The sequence below is a fragment of the Aristolochia californica genome, unplaced genomic scaffold (genome assembly GCF_029961685.1).
Source record: "Aristolochia californica isolate CCGP_79_NKW_82.1479 unplaced genomic scaffold, dmAriCali1.0.hap1 SCAF_1, whole genome shotgun sequence".
Lineage (NCBI taxonomy): Eukaryota > Viridiplantae > Streptophyta > Magnoliopsida > Piperales > Aristolochiaceae > Aristolochia > Aristolochia californica.
The window spans coordinates 4,477,205-4,490,653 of NW_027181770.1; the positions used below are offsets into that span (position 1 = coordinate 4,477,205).

Here is a 13,449-nt window from a genome sequence, read left to right on the forward strand (position 1 = left end):
TGTCAAACTATTAAAAAGTTATTTACATAAATAATAATAAATCTTTATTATACAAGATTTATAATAACAACAAAAAAGTTATTTATATTTACTAAAATATGCTATTATTTAGATTATTTTAAACTTAATAGTATATATTATAATTTGATTCACTTATTTAAAATTATTTTATGAATCATATAAAATTTAGATTAAAATTTATAAATATTAAATTGTTTTTAAGTTAAATCAGTGTGTTAATTAAATTTTTTTAATAATAATTCATTTAATTATATTAATTTTATATGTTATTATCAAAATAATGGTTGTTTTCTATAACAAGAAACCAATGTGGATTGAATTCCATTTTTCCTATTTTACTTCTTTCTTTTGAAGTCCATTTTAGTTCTTGAAAAACTTATTTGGGATTTCAGTTCGTGTTGTAATGCTATTCACATCGTCTGGCTTAAATAGCCATTTTACAGATTGTAATAATCTACACATGGACAGTTTGAGAGTGATTACAGGAATTACATGATTACAGGGACTACAAGATATTTAGAAGAAAGAAAGAATATCTATTCTGTATAAGGGGAAAAATCTCAACACTCCCCTTCAAGTTGGTGCATAGTATCACTCATGTCCAACTTGTCGAGACTATTATTAAAAGCTCGGTAAGACACTGCCTTGGTTAGCACATTGGCAATCTGATATTGAAACCTAACATGAGGGACTTTAATGATTATTGCTTCTAGTTTTTCCTTGATAGAGTGTCTATCAATCTCAACGTGTTTAGTTCTATCATGTTGGATGGGAGTGTGGGCTATATCACATGCTGCCTTTCTATCACAGTATAATTATATAGAACTTGTCTGCTCAATGTGTAGTTTTTGTATCAGATTCTTGATCTATAATAATTCATATGTTACTTTGGTCATTCCCCTTGTATTCGGCTTCAGCTGATGATCTATCCACCACATCTTGTTTTTTACTTCTCTAAGTGACCAAATTTACACCTACAAATGTAAAGTATCCAGTTGTAGATAATCGATCCTCTATTGACCTAGCCCAATCGGCATCGGTATAACCTTCAATTTTCAAGTCGCTTCATTTTTTAAATTAAATTTCTTTCCCTAAAGATGATTTCAAGCAACGCAAGATACGATTGATGGCATTCATATGTGCTTCACTTGGAGAGTGTTTAAATTGACTAACCACACTTAGTACATAAGCTAAATCTGGTTTGGTATATGCAAGATACATTAACCTCCCGGCTAGTCTCTGATAACGTTACTTATTATCAAGGACTTGATTTGAATGTGCTCCCAATTTTAGATTTTCTTCCATGGGAGTACTTGAGATAGAAAATTTCATTCCTTTGATCTTGACACTTCAATACCAAGAAAGTATTTTAAGTGGCTAAGATCTTTCATTTCAAACTCTCTCGCATGATGACTTTGTAGTGCTTTATTTTCTTCCGAATCATTCCCAGTTATTATCATATAATCAACATACACACTAAAAGTTGCGATTGCTTCATTGTTAGATTTCAAGAAGATGATAAAATTTGAGTTGTTTTGCTTGTATCTCATAGACTTCATAAAATTGGTGAACCTTCCAAACCATGCCCTTGGGGACTGTTTCAAACCATATACGGACTTCCTCATTTTACATACTTGTTTTGCATAATTTGGTTTGCATAATACATCTAGGAGGTAATTCTATATATACTCTTCTTAGAGATCTCCGTATAAAAATGCATTGTTAACATCAAACTGATCTATAAGGTCCAGTCAAGATTTACAACCAGAAATAGTAAAATTCGAACAATATTGATTTTTGCCACTAGAGTAAATGTTTCTATGAAATTAATCTCGTAGGTTTGAGTATATCCTTTGGCGACAAGCCTTGTTTTTGAACCTTTCAATGGTGCCATCAGCTTTATATTTAATGGTAAATACCCACCTGCATCCTACTTGTGTCTCTCCTACAGGTAAGTCAACCACTTCCCATGTTGAATTCTTTTGGAAGGACCTCATTTATTCATTCATAGCTTCTTTCCACTTAGGATCTTTCAAGGCTTCCTGCACACTAGTAGGAATAGATATAGCAGATAATTGATTAATAAATACTTCATTTGCCTTTGACAATCTATGATAAGACACACAATTATACATGGGATACTGAGATTTAGATGTGAGAACAAGTTCATAATTAACTCTAGGTTTTCCTCTTGTGGTTCAATGAGGTAACACTCTTAGTTAATTGTCAGAACTTACCTGAGGCTTAGACATGGACTTGGACTCATAAATCAATTGATCCACTGGTACATTATGAAGGGGGGAAGTAGTCGGCAGGGATTCTGTTTGCACCACTTCCATTTGGCCTTGACTATTTCCATCCTGTGAATCATGCTTATTTGTATTATTTTGATGTTCACTGCTGTAATCTGAATACTTACCACTTGTAGTATCCAAGGTGTCTGCAATTCAATCCCGTGCTCCCCCTGAATTGAAGACTCAGGAGTAGAATAATACAAGTTATCTTCGTGAAATACCACATCAAGAGTGACATACAATTTGCAAGAGAGAGGATGATAAAAACGATAACCTTTCTGATGTTGAGCATAACCAACAAAGACACACTTGAAAACTCGGGGTTCCAATTTATTTCTCAATAACTTATGAAGATGAACGAAGGCTACACACCCAAAAACTTTAGGTGGCAAATTCGGCACAACAGGTGAACTTATGGCTTCATGAAGAACACTCAAGGGGGTTTGAAATTGTACTGCACTCGAGGGTATTCTGTTGATAAGATAAAATGCAGTTGCGATGGCTTCACCCTAGTAACTAGCTGACATATGAGCTTCAAATAAGGAAGCATGAACAACCTCAAGAAGGTGGTGGTTCTTTTGCTTTGCAACCCCATTTTGCTGAGAGGTGTATGGACAAGTAGTTTGATGAGTGATACCATGATTATCTAGATATTCTTTCAAACCTTGATTAACGAATTCTCCACCATTGTCACTGTGGAGAGTTGGTATTGTAGAATGGTATTGAGTGCCTATCATTTTGTGAAATTGTTTGAACAATGAACTAACTTCACTTTTTATTTCATTAAGCAAATCCAAGTCATACAGTTGTGATCATCAATAAAGGAAACAAACCACCATTTATCACGAAGAGAGGCTATATTTGTTGGACCCCATACATCAGCGTAGATAATCATAAAGGGTGTTAGACTTCTATTCATGCTTATTTGAAACGGAAGACGGTAGCTTTTAGTCAAGTCACATATATCACACTTAAATTCTGAAACAGATAATCGAGAAAAGAGTTTTGGAAATAATTTCTTTAAATAACCAAAGGATGAGTGACCCAACTGTTTATGCCATAACCAAATTTCATAATCTATAGACTTATTCACGGAGTATGCTTGAGCTAACTAATGATAACTCCCTGACATCAAAACAAGGTAATAGAGCTTCCCCCTTCTAGTACCATAACTAATCGTCTTCCAAGTTCGAATGTCCTTAAAACCACAAAGGTTAGGCAAAAAAATCACAATACAATGCAGAGTGAGAGTTATTTGAGTCATTGATAATAAATTATGATTGAGGGTTGGAACAATTAATACAGAATCAAGACTCAGATTTTCAGTGAGGGTGATGAAACCTTCTCTAGTGTGAATAAAATATGTTATTCAGATGGTTTCATAAATTGAATATGATGATTGTCAAAGGTCATAGGATTAGTAGCACAAAAATCAATTATCTATTCAGTATTTCTACTAGGAGCAGAAGTATTAAGAACACTACCAGATGTAGCAATTAAAATTGATGCATCCTCAGTCGTGTTGGAAGTGGAAGGTTCTGCTACTGCAACTGAAACATAACTATTTGCTTTAGAGTTCCATTTGCGAGGTGCTTTGGTAAGATCTCACCATTCTGGATATCCAATAAGTTTATAGGATTGTGACTTTGTATGCCTAATCTCACCATAGTGAGTACAAATACGCTTTGGTTTTTTTGTTCCAATCTCATAGCTGTGATTCTGAGATCCTGATGCCCGATTTTGATCACATATAGGACCAATTGGTTTAATTGTTTTAGGTTTAGATCGACGTGGCACCATTGCAGATGACTCAACACTATCAACTTCACCATCTAAATGGTTTTGTGAACAAAATCACGACGTATGTAAGTATAGGCTTCTTCAAGATCCAATATCGGGTCATTTCTGAGAATCTCGCCTCAGATTTGTTCAAATTTGGCATCCAATCCGTTTAAGAAAATGTGTACACACAATATTTCAACGGATTTTCTATAGGCGATAAAATCATCAGGATGTTTTATTATAGTCCTGTCATGGTGATCAAGTTCTTGGAGAATTTCCACAAGATCACCATAATACGTTGATAGAGACCGACCAGTCTATTTGGTGGAGAAAGCTCTCCGATTAAATGAAAAAAGTTGGGATTCATCTGACCCATCGTAGAAAGCTTTGGCTAGAGCATTCCAGATTTCATGTGCAATGCGTAGTCGAATATGACGCTTCATAATATCCAGTGACATAGAGGTTAGCAACCACCCCTTGACCTTTTGATTTTCAACATACAACTTCGTATAGGAAGCATCAGTTTCTTGTGGGAGTGGTGTTTTCCCCATAATCTATTCAAACTTCTCACGTCCTACAATTTGCATCTCTATGATCTGGGACCATACACCGAAGTTTACTTCTGTAAGAATGACACTGGTTGTAAAGCTAGAGTTTTCGGATTAAACATGAATACTTGGTGTTGATTCCTTTGACATGATGCAAGAAGATCGACAATGATTAGAATAAAATAAACACCCAAAAATATTGGTCTGGTCCGTTTCCTATCATTGGGTTGACCTAGTTTGGGTCTCTGATTCTGGTTTGGTTCAAGAACTAGTCCGATCTGCTTCCTATCACTGGGTTGACCCGGTTTGGGCCTTTTATAGTGGTTCGGTCTGAGTCCGGGTCACTCGGCACAATAATCAAAACACGGGACAGAAGTTAAGCAAAAGCGATTTAATTTTTTTTCCGTATCTTCATCTTCTTCGTTGAGACGTTGGTGCGACTCCTTCTTTGTCGGGTTGGTGGTGCGGTTTGCTGGAAGGCCGAGCGGTAGCTCGGATGTAGTCGTCGTCAACTTTCAGAATTCCATCGGAGTAGGGTGATAGCGGTTCTGTTCACGATGACAACTGAGAAGACTCAGAAAATTTAAGGTAGTTTTTTCTTCTCCATCGGGCTGGTGCGGTTTGTGGGAAGGCCTAGAGGTGGCTAGGCTACAGTCGTCGGCGACATTCGAAAGTTCCGGCGTAGTAGGGTGACGATGGCGAAAAAGGAGATGAATCCAGGAGTACTGCTGAACAGTGCTATTAACGGCGATTACAAAGAGTTGCTGCTCTGTTCTTCGACGATTGGAAGAAGAAAAGAAAAATATTCTCCCGCTCTAATACCCAGTCGAAAATAAGAGTTCGTGTTGTATTGCTATTCACATCATAACCATTTTACAGATTGTAATAATTTATACATAGATAGTTTGAGAGTGATTATAGGGATTATACGATTACAAGATTATAGGATATTCAGAAGAAGGAAATAATATCTATTTTGTATAAGGGAAGAAATCTCAACAAATTCTACAACAAAGAGCAAAATTTTCAGGATTAATTGAAGTTCAAATTACAGAGCAATTCTAGACACAATAACGCCTTCTAGGTCAGCATAAGAAACTATAATTTTTTAAGGAATAATATTATATATTATTTTAACCACAGCCATGCAAGCAGTTTTTTAGGGCAACAAGACGAGGAAGGTTGGGGCTCAAACAAGGGTAATGCATCGTCACGATTCCAGATTTAGAAAAAAAAAAAAAAACATTTGAAGCAGACGTTCAGCAAAAATGAAACTGAAACCAAATGGCCTTCCTTGGCAGACGATGAAGCTGCAGCTGGTGCATGGGACACCACTTCAGTGTCGCGCCTAGGTTTTGTTTCCTTTACCCTGCAACTACCCATATGGAGTTCTTTCTTCCTACCGTTACCTCCTATAGAAGAAACGGAGGAAAAAGGAATGGTCTTCCCTCCCACCTCTAGTAGAGACTTAGATATCGAAAGTCCTTATTTTCTACTTTGGTTGACTAACCTTTAATTAATCTTCTAAACTCGAGAAAACTAAAAATATCAGTGGTTGTATTGATGCCATTAGCGTCCATTATTGCTGGTCTATTCCGCCAAGAGAAATGCATTTAAAAGTAACATGCGGGTGCTTGATGCTCAGATATGTTTGTGTTTTTTCCGTATAGATTGTAGCATCAGTGCGAAATATTAGTTGCCCTTGAAATGAAAGAAAAGAATGCCAACCATCGATGGACCCTCGAGGATCCGTGGTGGATCTGTTAAAATTGTCTTCGAGTCCCACCTTTTTTATTCATTGACGACGATGAACCGGTTTTGTCCTTCTTCTGAATCACCATTCTACGAACGGAAACGATGTCTGTCAGGAACCAACCCAGTGACTGACTGATCACTGAAGTAGGAGAGGATGCCAGTAGTGGAAACGGTGGGTACTGGGTCCTGCTGAATTCATGATTTCTCTGTTAGGGAAATGCTTCTCTCCTGCCCGAGTCTCCTATGCTTAAATGTACAAATAGAACTGAGATAGGTTTAGATTTCACCTACTTGTTCTGAATCCTGCTTTCGGACATGAAAAATTGAACTAGATTTTACTGAGATAAATGAGATGTGGATTGTGAATCATATAGCATTGGTTGGTGGAACATCTTATAATCATGTCATCTCGATGCTTCAAACATAAGTTACGTAAATGGGGAGTGGTCTGGCAGGTATTTGATTGAAAAGAAGTTATAAAAGCTTGACACATTCTTTCTTTTCAAAAGAAAAACCTTGGAAGAAGATGAAAAACTGAGGAGACAGCCTTCCTCCTTTTAAGAATCACTTAGTCTCACTCCTGTTCTAAACCTTTGTAGTGTTAGTGTTAGTGTTAGGCATTCTTACCTTGTAATTGAAACAACCCCACCCTATATAACTCTCTTTATACATGTGTACAGTTAAAGGTGACACATAAATCTGCATGGGTAATGACGTGTCTGTAAGATGATGTGTTGTTATGTTCACCGAGTATTGATGTGACATGATGATGAGGTGATACATGATCGGTCAAAGCTTATGTCACTTTTGGTTATACACGTGTAAAGTTGGATATTTTTCTAAATAAGTTCAAACGGTCATCATTTATCTAATTAAAATTTTAAATTTGGGTAAAAACCTAAATTTCCCTTAAAAATTTTCCCAACAACGAGCTACTTAATGTTGAGTGTTATCAAATCGAAGCATGCTTAGCAATTAGTGAGAAAGGCCAGGAGTGGTAGCCCACCCAAGAAAAATCTTAGTCGGCTTGATCGCCTTCATGGTGGCGGTTGGTGCTAGAGAAGTTACAACTAATAAGAGCTGAACAACAACAAAACAAGAAGCAGCAGTAGGGATTTTGGGCACTCCCACAGATTATCTAAGCGTCTGGTTTTCATGGAGTTGAATAAACCAGGACGGTGATTTTCTCCGTCTTCAGACGTTGGACCCGTGTAAAACTCTCCTCTTTTGACCACCCATTCAAACACCCTGATTCAACCTCAAGCTCAAGGGGTAGCAGAGTACTGTCAGAGAAAAATGAAATAATTGACTGACTCCGTCGCTCCGTCCTTTTTGTTTCTTCACCGTCCTCCAGTAAATGGATGCCAAAAGCTGCCTTCCTGTAAAGAAGTTCACCTGTTCCGGTTCCCGTTTCACGGAATAATTAAATAACATGATTATCGAGATCAGACGAGGACATCTTTTGGCGCTGGGTTGAAGAGAAAATATAAGACCTTTCTCGTTTATGAGATTCCTTTCTTTTCGTCTCATGATCTCCTACTATCATGTTGTTACCCATTCACACTGCAGGACCTCCCTCTTTTCGTCCCATGGATCCGGTCCATTCCGGTCCGCGTCTTCCTTTTATCCGTCAAGTGAAGTGACGGAGTTAATGGTGGGTTCGGTGGGTAGTCGCCCGGTCGTCGACGCCGCAGCGGCAGCGGCAGTCAAACAAGACGGGCCGACCTCGACCTGCAGGTTTCCCAGTTGTTTAGACTCTAAAAAAATGCACCCGCGAGTCACGGCTTTGTTCTTTAGTAAATTACTCATATAACCTCATCGGTTACCGTTTACCTACTAAAAAAATAAGGGTATTTTCGTCGGTTAACGTCAAAAGCTTTCTCGACTGCTAGACTGTCTACTCATATAGAATGGGGGCCCGGCCCAAGTCACGAGAGGGATCTAGCGTGTGGGGCCCTTCGGATCAGTCGGTCCGCGTGAGATTAGAAGCCCGAAAAGGTTAAAAGGAGGTTAGAAGATTTCTACAACTTGTTTAACTTTATTTTTAAAAGTAGGTGTAGGCAAATCTCAGCCGTTGGATCGCATCCTTTAAAAACCGGCCAGCTTCGTAATCTGTCGGGCACGGACTATTTAAATGGGAGTTAATTTGGGATTAGTGGACTAATGGAAATATGTTGCTTGGAATCGATATGCTTCTTTATAAGACCGAGTCAAATTAGAATCATTTAATGCAGCTCCCGAAAAGATTACTCCGAGGTCCCGCTCCGCCCCTCATCTTCCTCGGTTCATCCCTCCACAGTTCGTAAAGCTAAACTGGAGACCTCCCTCGCTGCCTCCCCTTGACCTCGGAGGCGATGTCTCTGAGAAGAGCGTTTCTGTCCAAGAGTGGCTCCACCTCGGCGGCTCGCGCATTTTGCAGAAGCAGGAAAGGTGTTTCTGGGATCAAGGAAGCTAGGGTGCTACCCAGAGAGGAAGACAATCACGAAATACAGGTAGAGGGAGAGGGGAAGGATGACGAGGAAAATTGTTGGTCAAAAATGCTTCCGGAGCTGCTCGGGGTGATCATTCAGAACGTTGAATCGAGCCAGGAGAGATGGCCGCTACGTAAGAATGTGGTCGCTTGTGCTTGCGTTTGTAAAAGGTGGAGAGAGATTACTAGGCAGATCGTTAAATCTCCCACGGAGAGCGGCAAAATTACTTTTCCTTCTTCTCTTAAAGAGGTTGGTTGGAATGTCGGATATCTGTCATTGATGATTTGTTTTGTGTGTGGAACTTGGCATTTTTTTAAGCATCCATAGAGGTTTTCTTTTGCTCCAACTGGATCTGATGGGTTTTTTTATGCGTGTCGATCCTTCACTTGGTCTTTCTGGAAACATTTATTGAGTGCTTCTTTTTGAACTTTTGGTGCTTCGGTAACTTTTTAGGGTTTACAACACCGAATAACTGATAGATGCCTGAGCGGGCAGGTAAAACTAAATCGATTTTGTAGGTTATGCATATACATTCCATCGCACCACCATTTTCCCTTCGCAATTGGGTATAGCTGTTTGATTTACTGATTTTCGTGTCTCCCATCTTTTGCATCTAGATCTTCTGTTTTCTTTTGTTACAAAATAATGCTATTTCAAGAAGAATAAGCACGCTGCTGGAGTACACTGCTGTGCTTTTATATAGTAAAGTGATGTTTTTTTTCCTCAATGTGCAGCCGGGACCCCGTGATGCTCCTATACAATGCTTCATCAAAAGGAACAAGAAAAACTCTACCTTTTATTTATATCTTGGATTGACTCAGAGTAAGTAAAGCTGTTTGCATGAAGTTCAAACTTCATCACCTCTCTGTTCTTAACTACTTAATAGGCTTCCATGCGCTGAATAAAATTTGCAGTGTGGTGCCTCCTGCAAAGAAATAAAAATGGACTTTCTTGATATTCTTGTTAGGTTTGCCGTGGATTTCTTATGCTCACTTTCAGTCAGTTTCATCTTTCTTCTTTGTGTCTATTTACTCACTCTAAATCTTCTCTTTTTTCTAAATCTTCAAGGAGAAACCATGAAGCCTCATCTCATAATGATGCGTTCCCATTGATCCACTCAAAATCACTATTGACTTTTTTTTTTATTATATCTTTTAGAAAATTCCTAATATCCCATGACTTCTGCTTTCTTGGTCAGTTGACTTGGTTGCTCCTACTGATTAAAGATCTGCTCTTTACCTGTATCCTTGGCAGGATATTGTTTCTGTTATGATGTTTTGGATTCAACAAAGTTGTGAAGACTTAAGATAGTAATTTACAGCATCATGAAACACCTTATAGGAGGGAATCTTCATCAATTTGTTCACTAGATTCCTCTCTAAAATTACAAGTGATGCTTTGGAAAGTTCCTTGAATATATTACTACACCCATAAGCAAATCACTTTTTGGTTCAAAGGACATCTTCACTGTTAATTTCATTCCTTTAGTCGAGTTTTATATGATATCTAGTTTTATTTTGTATGGCCAGTTTGTTAAACTAGGCACAAGCCTGTGGGAGTGTTATTTGTTGTTTCAATGCTACACTGGTTGTCGGTATATGTTTGTGGGGCCCAAGTAGGGTATGTGCATTAGTTTAGGCAGGCCTAGTACAAGACATGAGTGTAACCTTTCGTGTTGCATTAGATTGATGTGTTGGCTATGTACTGAACATTTGGTATCAAAGCAAGGACTATGTCCTATGTCAAAGCTCAAAGAGGATGACCTATTGAAAGGCCTACTTGGTGCGAGAATGGGAACTGGTAAAGATGAAAATGTTACTTGATCCGGAGTAAAAGCCATCAGTATGGTACCGTAGACATAGCTCATAAGAGTTGTGAATTTTAATGTGCCTGTGGGCCCAAATTTGTAGCGTGGGCAGTGGGTTGGGCTCGCCTAGTATTGGATAGGTTTACAGGCCTAACTTTATGCATTCCATCGTATTCAAAGCTTTTGAGTATATTGGTAGTATTTTACAATGCTTTTTGTTTATATTCATCTAATGAAAACACACTATATGTGATGAGTACCAAACTCTGCTGTGTGGAGTGGTATTTAATTCAGCCTGCTCATAGACAAGTACCAGCACACAAATTGGGATGTATCTGCTTTACCACTGAACCCCTGAACTTCTAGCTTCTAAGTGTTTGTACTTATTATACATGATTATCCTGTAGCCTATACTTGTTGTGCATGATTTATCCTGTAGTCTACTTGAAATTTTTAATCATCTAATCTCATTTTTATTGCTTCTTCAGCATTTATGGATAAAGGCAAATTTCTCTTAGCTGCTCGGAGGTTTAGACATGGTGCTCATACTGAGTATATCATTTCTCTTGATGCTGATGATTTGTCCCAAGGAAGTAATGTGTATGTGGGAAAGTTGTGGTATGCTGTTCAACCTCCCTTTTTCTTTTGCTGCTTGAACCCTTAATAACTAACCTATCTACTTTAGAGTTTCTCTTTTAGTGGGGGACAGTTCCTGTTCATCTTGCATAGGCATTGACAAATTTCCAATGATTTTGTTGTCATATTTTGTGTATTAGGCATTTTCAAGAACGGTCAAGGAAATTAATGCTGATGCTTTGGGTAATCAACTGTTTTTTAGGGAAATTAATTGGCAACTACTCCATTTATTTGCTAAAAAAAAAAAAAAAAAACTACAAACTACTATATAGACAATCAGTTTCCCTATGCTCAAATTCTTAATATTTGCTTGAAATTGTGGTGTACTTTGCTATAAAGAATAATTGATGCAAGTGGAGGAAGAGCCTGAGAGGGAAACCTCAAGCTTTTATCATACAAGGGGAAGGCAGGTGAAAGGAGTTTGCCTGCAGCAATATGCAGACAGAAACACCTTTTTTTCTAAGAAATCAGAGATACTATTGGTAGATCTAATGGTGTGTGCTGCCAGACAAAACAAAAAGAAACAGAAGAATCTTTGATTTCTCTCTGTGTTTTAGCCAGCAATCTTGCTCCTGCTTATGGCAATTGTGTGGTTTTTCTCTCTTCACTGGAGGAGAAGAAGGATGCCATCAGCAACCACTGTTTCCTTGCATCAGAGCTCAAACTTCAGCTTCTACTGAGATGCATTTGCCTGTGGACTAGGAGATTACAATCTCAAGATCATGGATATCACCTCCAATTTACACTGTCCTGGGTTCCCATAGGAGCAACTATGGTTTATTGGATTGATGATTGATCTAGTCATTCACCACAATAAGCTACTTACTATTCCAACCATGAACTAAAGAAGAGCACCAATTTCATTTTAAGAAATCTTTCTCCTGCATGTCCGATTTAAACAGAAACTGACATTTTTGAGCTTAAACAGGGACTCTGGGGAATTACCTTTAGCGATTAATTCTTTAAAATTTGGACAGAAGAGCATGTATGTTGATGCCAAAAAAGGAGCCTGAAATGAAATTTTGTACCTGCTGTTACTGTGTCCAACATGATAATATAATTCAAATTGCTCGAGTGTTTTAGTATTTTCTTATGTTTATATGAGTGCCTTTCTCCTTGCAGCTCTGATTTTTTGGGTACCAAGTTCACTATTTATGACGGTCAGCCACCTTATATTGGTGCTAAGTCCTCGAGTACACGGGCAAGCCGCCGGGTGGCCAATAAGCAAGTATGTCCACAAGTTGCTGCAGGCAGTTTTGAGATCGGACAGGTCTGTTACAAATTCAACTTACTGAAGACAAGAGGCCCCAGAAGAATGCTGTGCACTCTTCAGTGTGCCCCCCAAAAACGAGAAACTCCAAATGACTCTGATGGAGAAGCAGACACACCCAGTGCAACTATCCCACCCGGGTGCGCACTTCTTAAAAACAAAACCCCAAGGTGGCATGAGCATTTACAGTGCTGGTGCTTAAATTTTCATGGACGGGTGACAGTTGCTTCAGTGAAAAACTTCCAGTTGGTTGCAACAGTGGATCCGAGCCAACCTGGTTCCAAGGGGGACGAAGAAACTGTATTACTTCAATTTGGGAAGGTAGGGGATGACCTGTTTACAATGGATTATAGGCAGCCATTATCAGCATTTCAAGCGTTTGCTATCTGCCTCACCAGCTTTGGTACGAAGTTTGCCTGCGAATGAAGGAACCAACCTTCATTTTGATGTTTGTTGGGCATTCGGATGTGTTTACTGTAAACTTGCTTTTGAGATCTCTTGAATGAACCGCTGCCTAAAGTAGGTGAAGCTTGTTTGTATATGAGCTTATGTATGATATGTGAAGCTTTGCCATTCCAGTCTCTGCCAGCCTGAATTTTGTTGTCCCTGGTCTCATCAAATGACCACCTGGGTGGGGTGATCTGGCCTAGTTTTTCTCTATACACCGTCAAACCTGAAGATGGAGTAGCGCATTTGTGAAAAGTTAGAGACTTCTTACTCGTTCTCCGCTCTCATAGTGCGGATTTGGATGGACCAATTATTTTCTGAGACTAAACACGAGCATTAGATATGGCCTCGATGTCCAGGCTTCTGCATAATTTATGTCGACAAGCAAGGCTTCAAGTTTAATCAGATTTCTCTTAGT

The 13,449-nt window shown here is 38.6% G+C and overlaps 1 protein-coding gene across 1 annotated transcript; it reads left to right on the forward strand.

Moving 5' to 3' along the window:
* The first annotated feature begins 8,646 nt into the window (after nt 1-8,646).
* LOC137956782 (tubby-like F-box protein 1) lies at nt 8,647-13,165 on the forward strand. Its single transcript, XM_068804409.1, has 4 exons — nt 8,647-9,120; nt 9,606-9,693; nt 11,167-11,296; nt 12,437-13,165. Exons 1-4 carry the CDS (start codon nt 8,755-8,757, stop codon nt 13,008-13,010), a joined length of 1,158 nt encoding a protein of 385 aa, XP_068660510.1. The 5' UTR covers nt 8,647-8,754; the 3' UTR covers nt 13,011-13,165.
* Nucleotides 13,166-13,449: the final 284 nt, after the last annotated feature.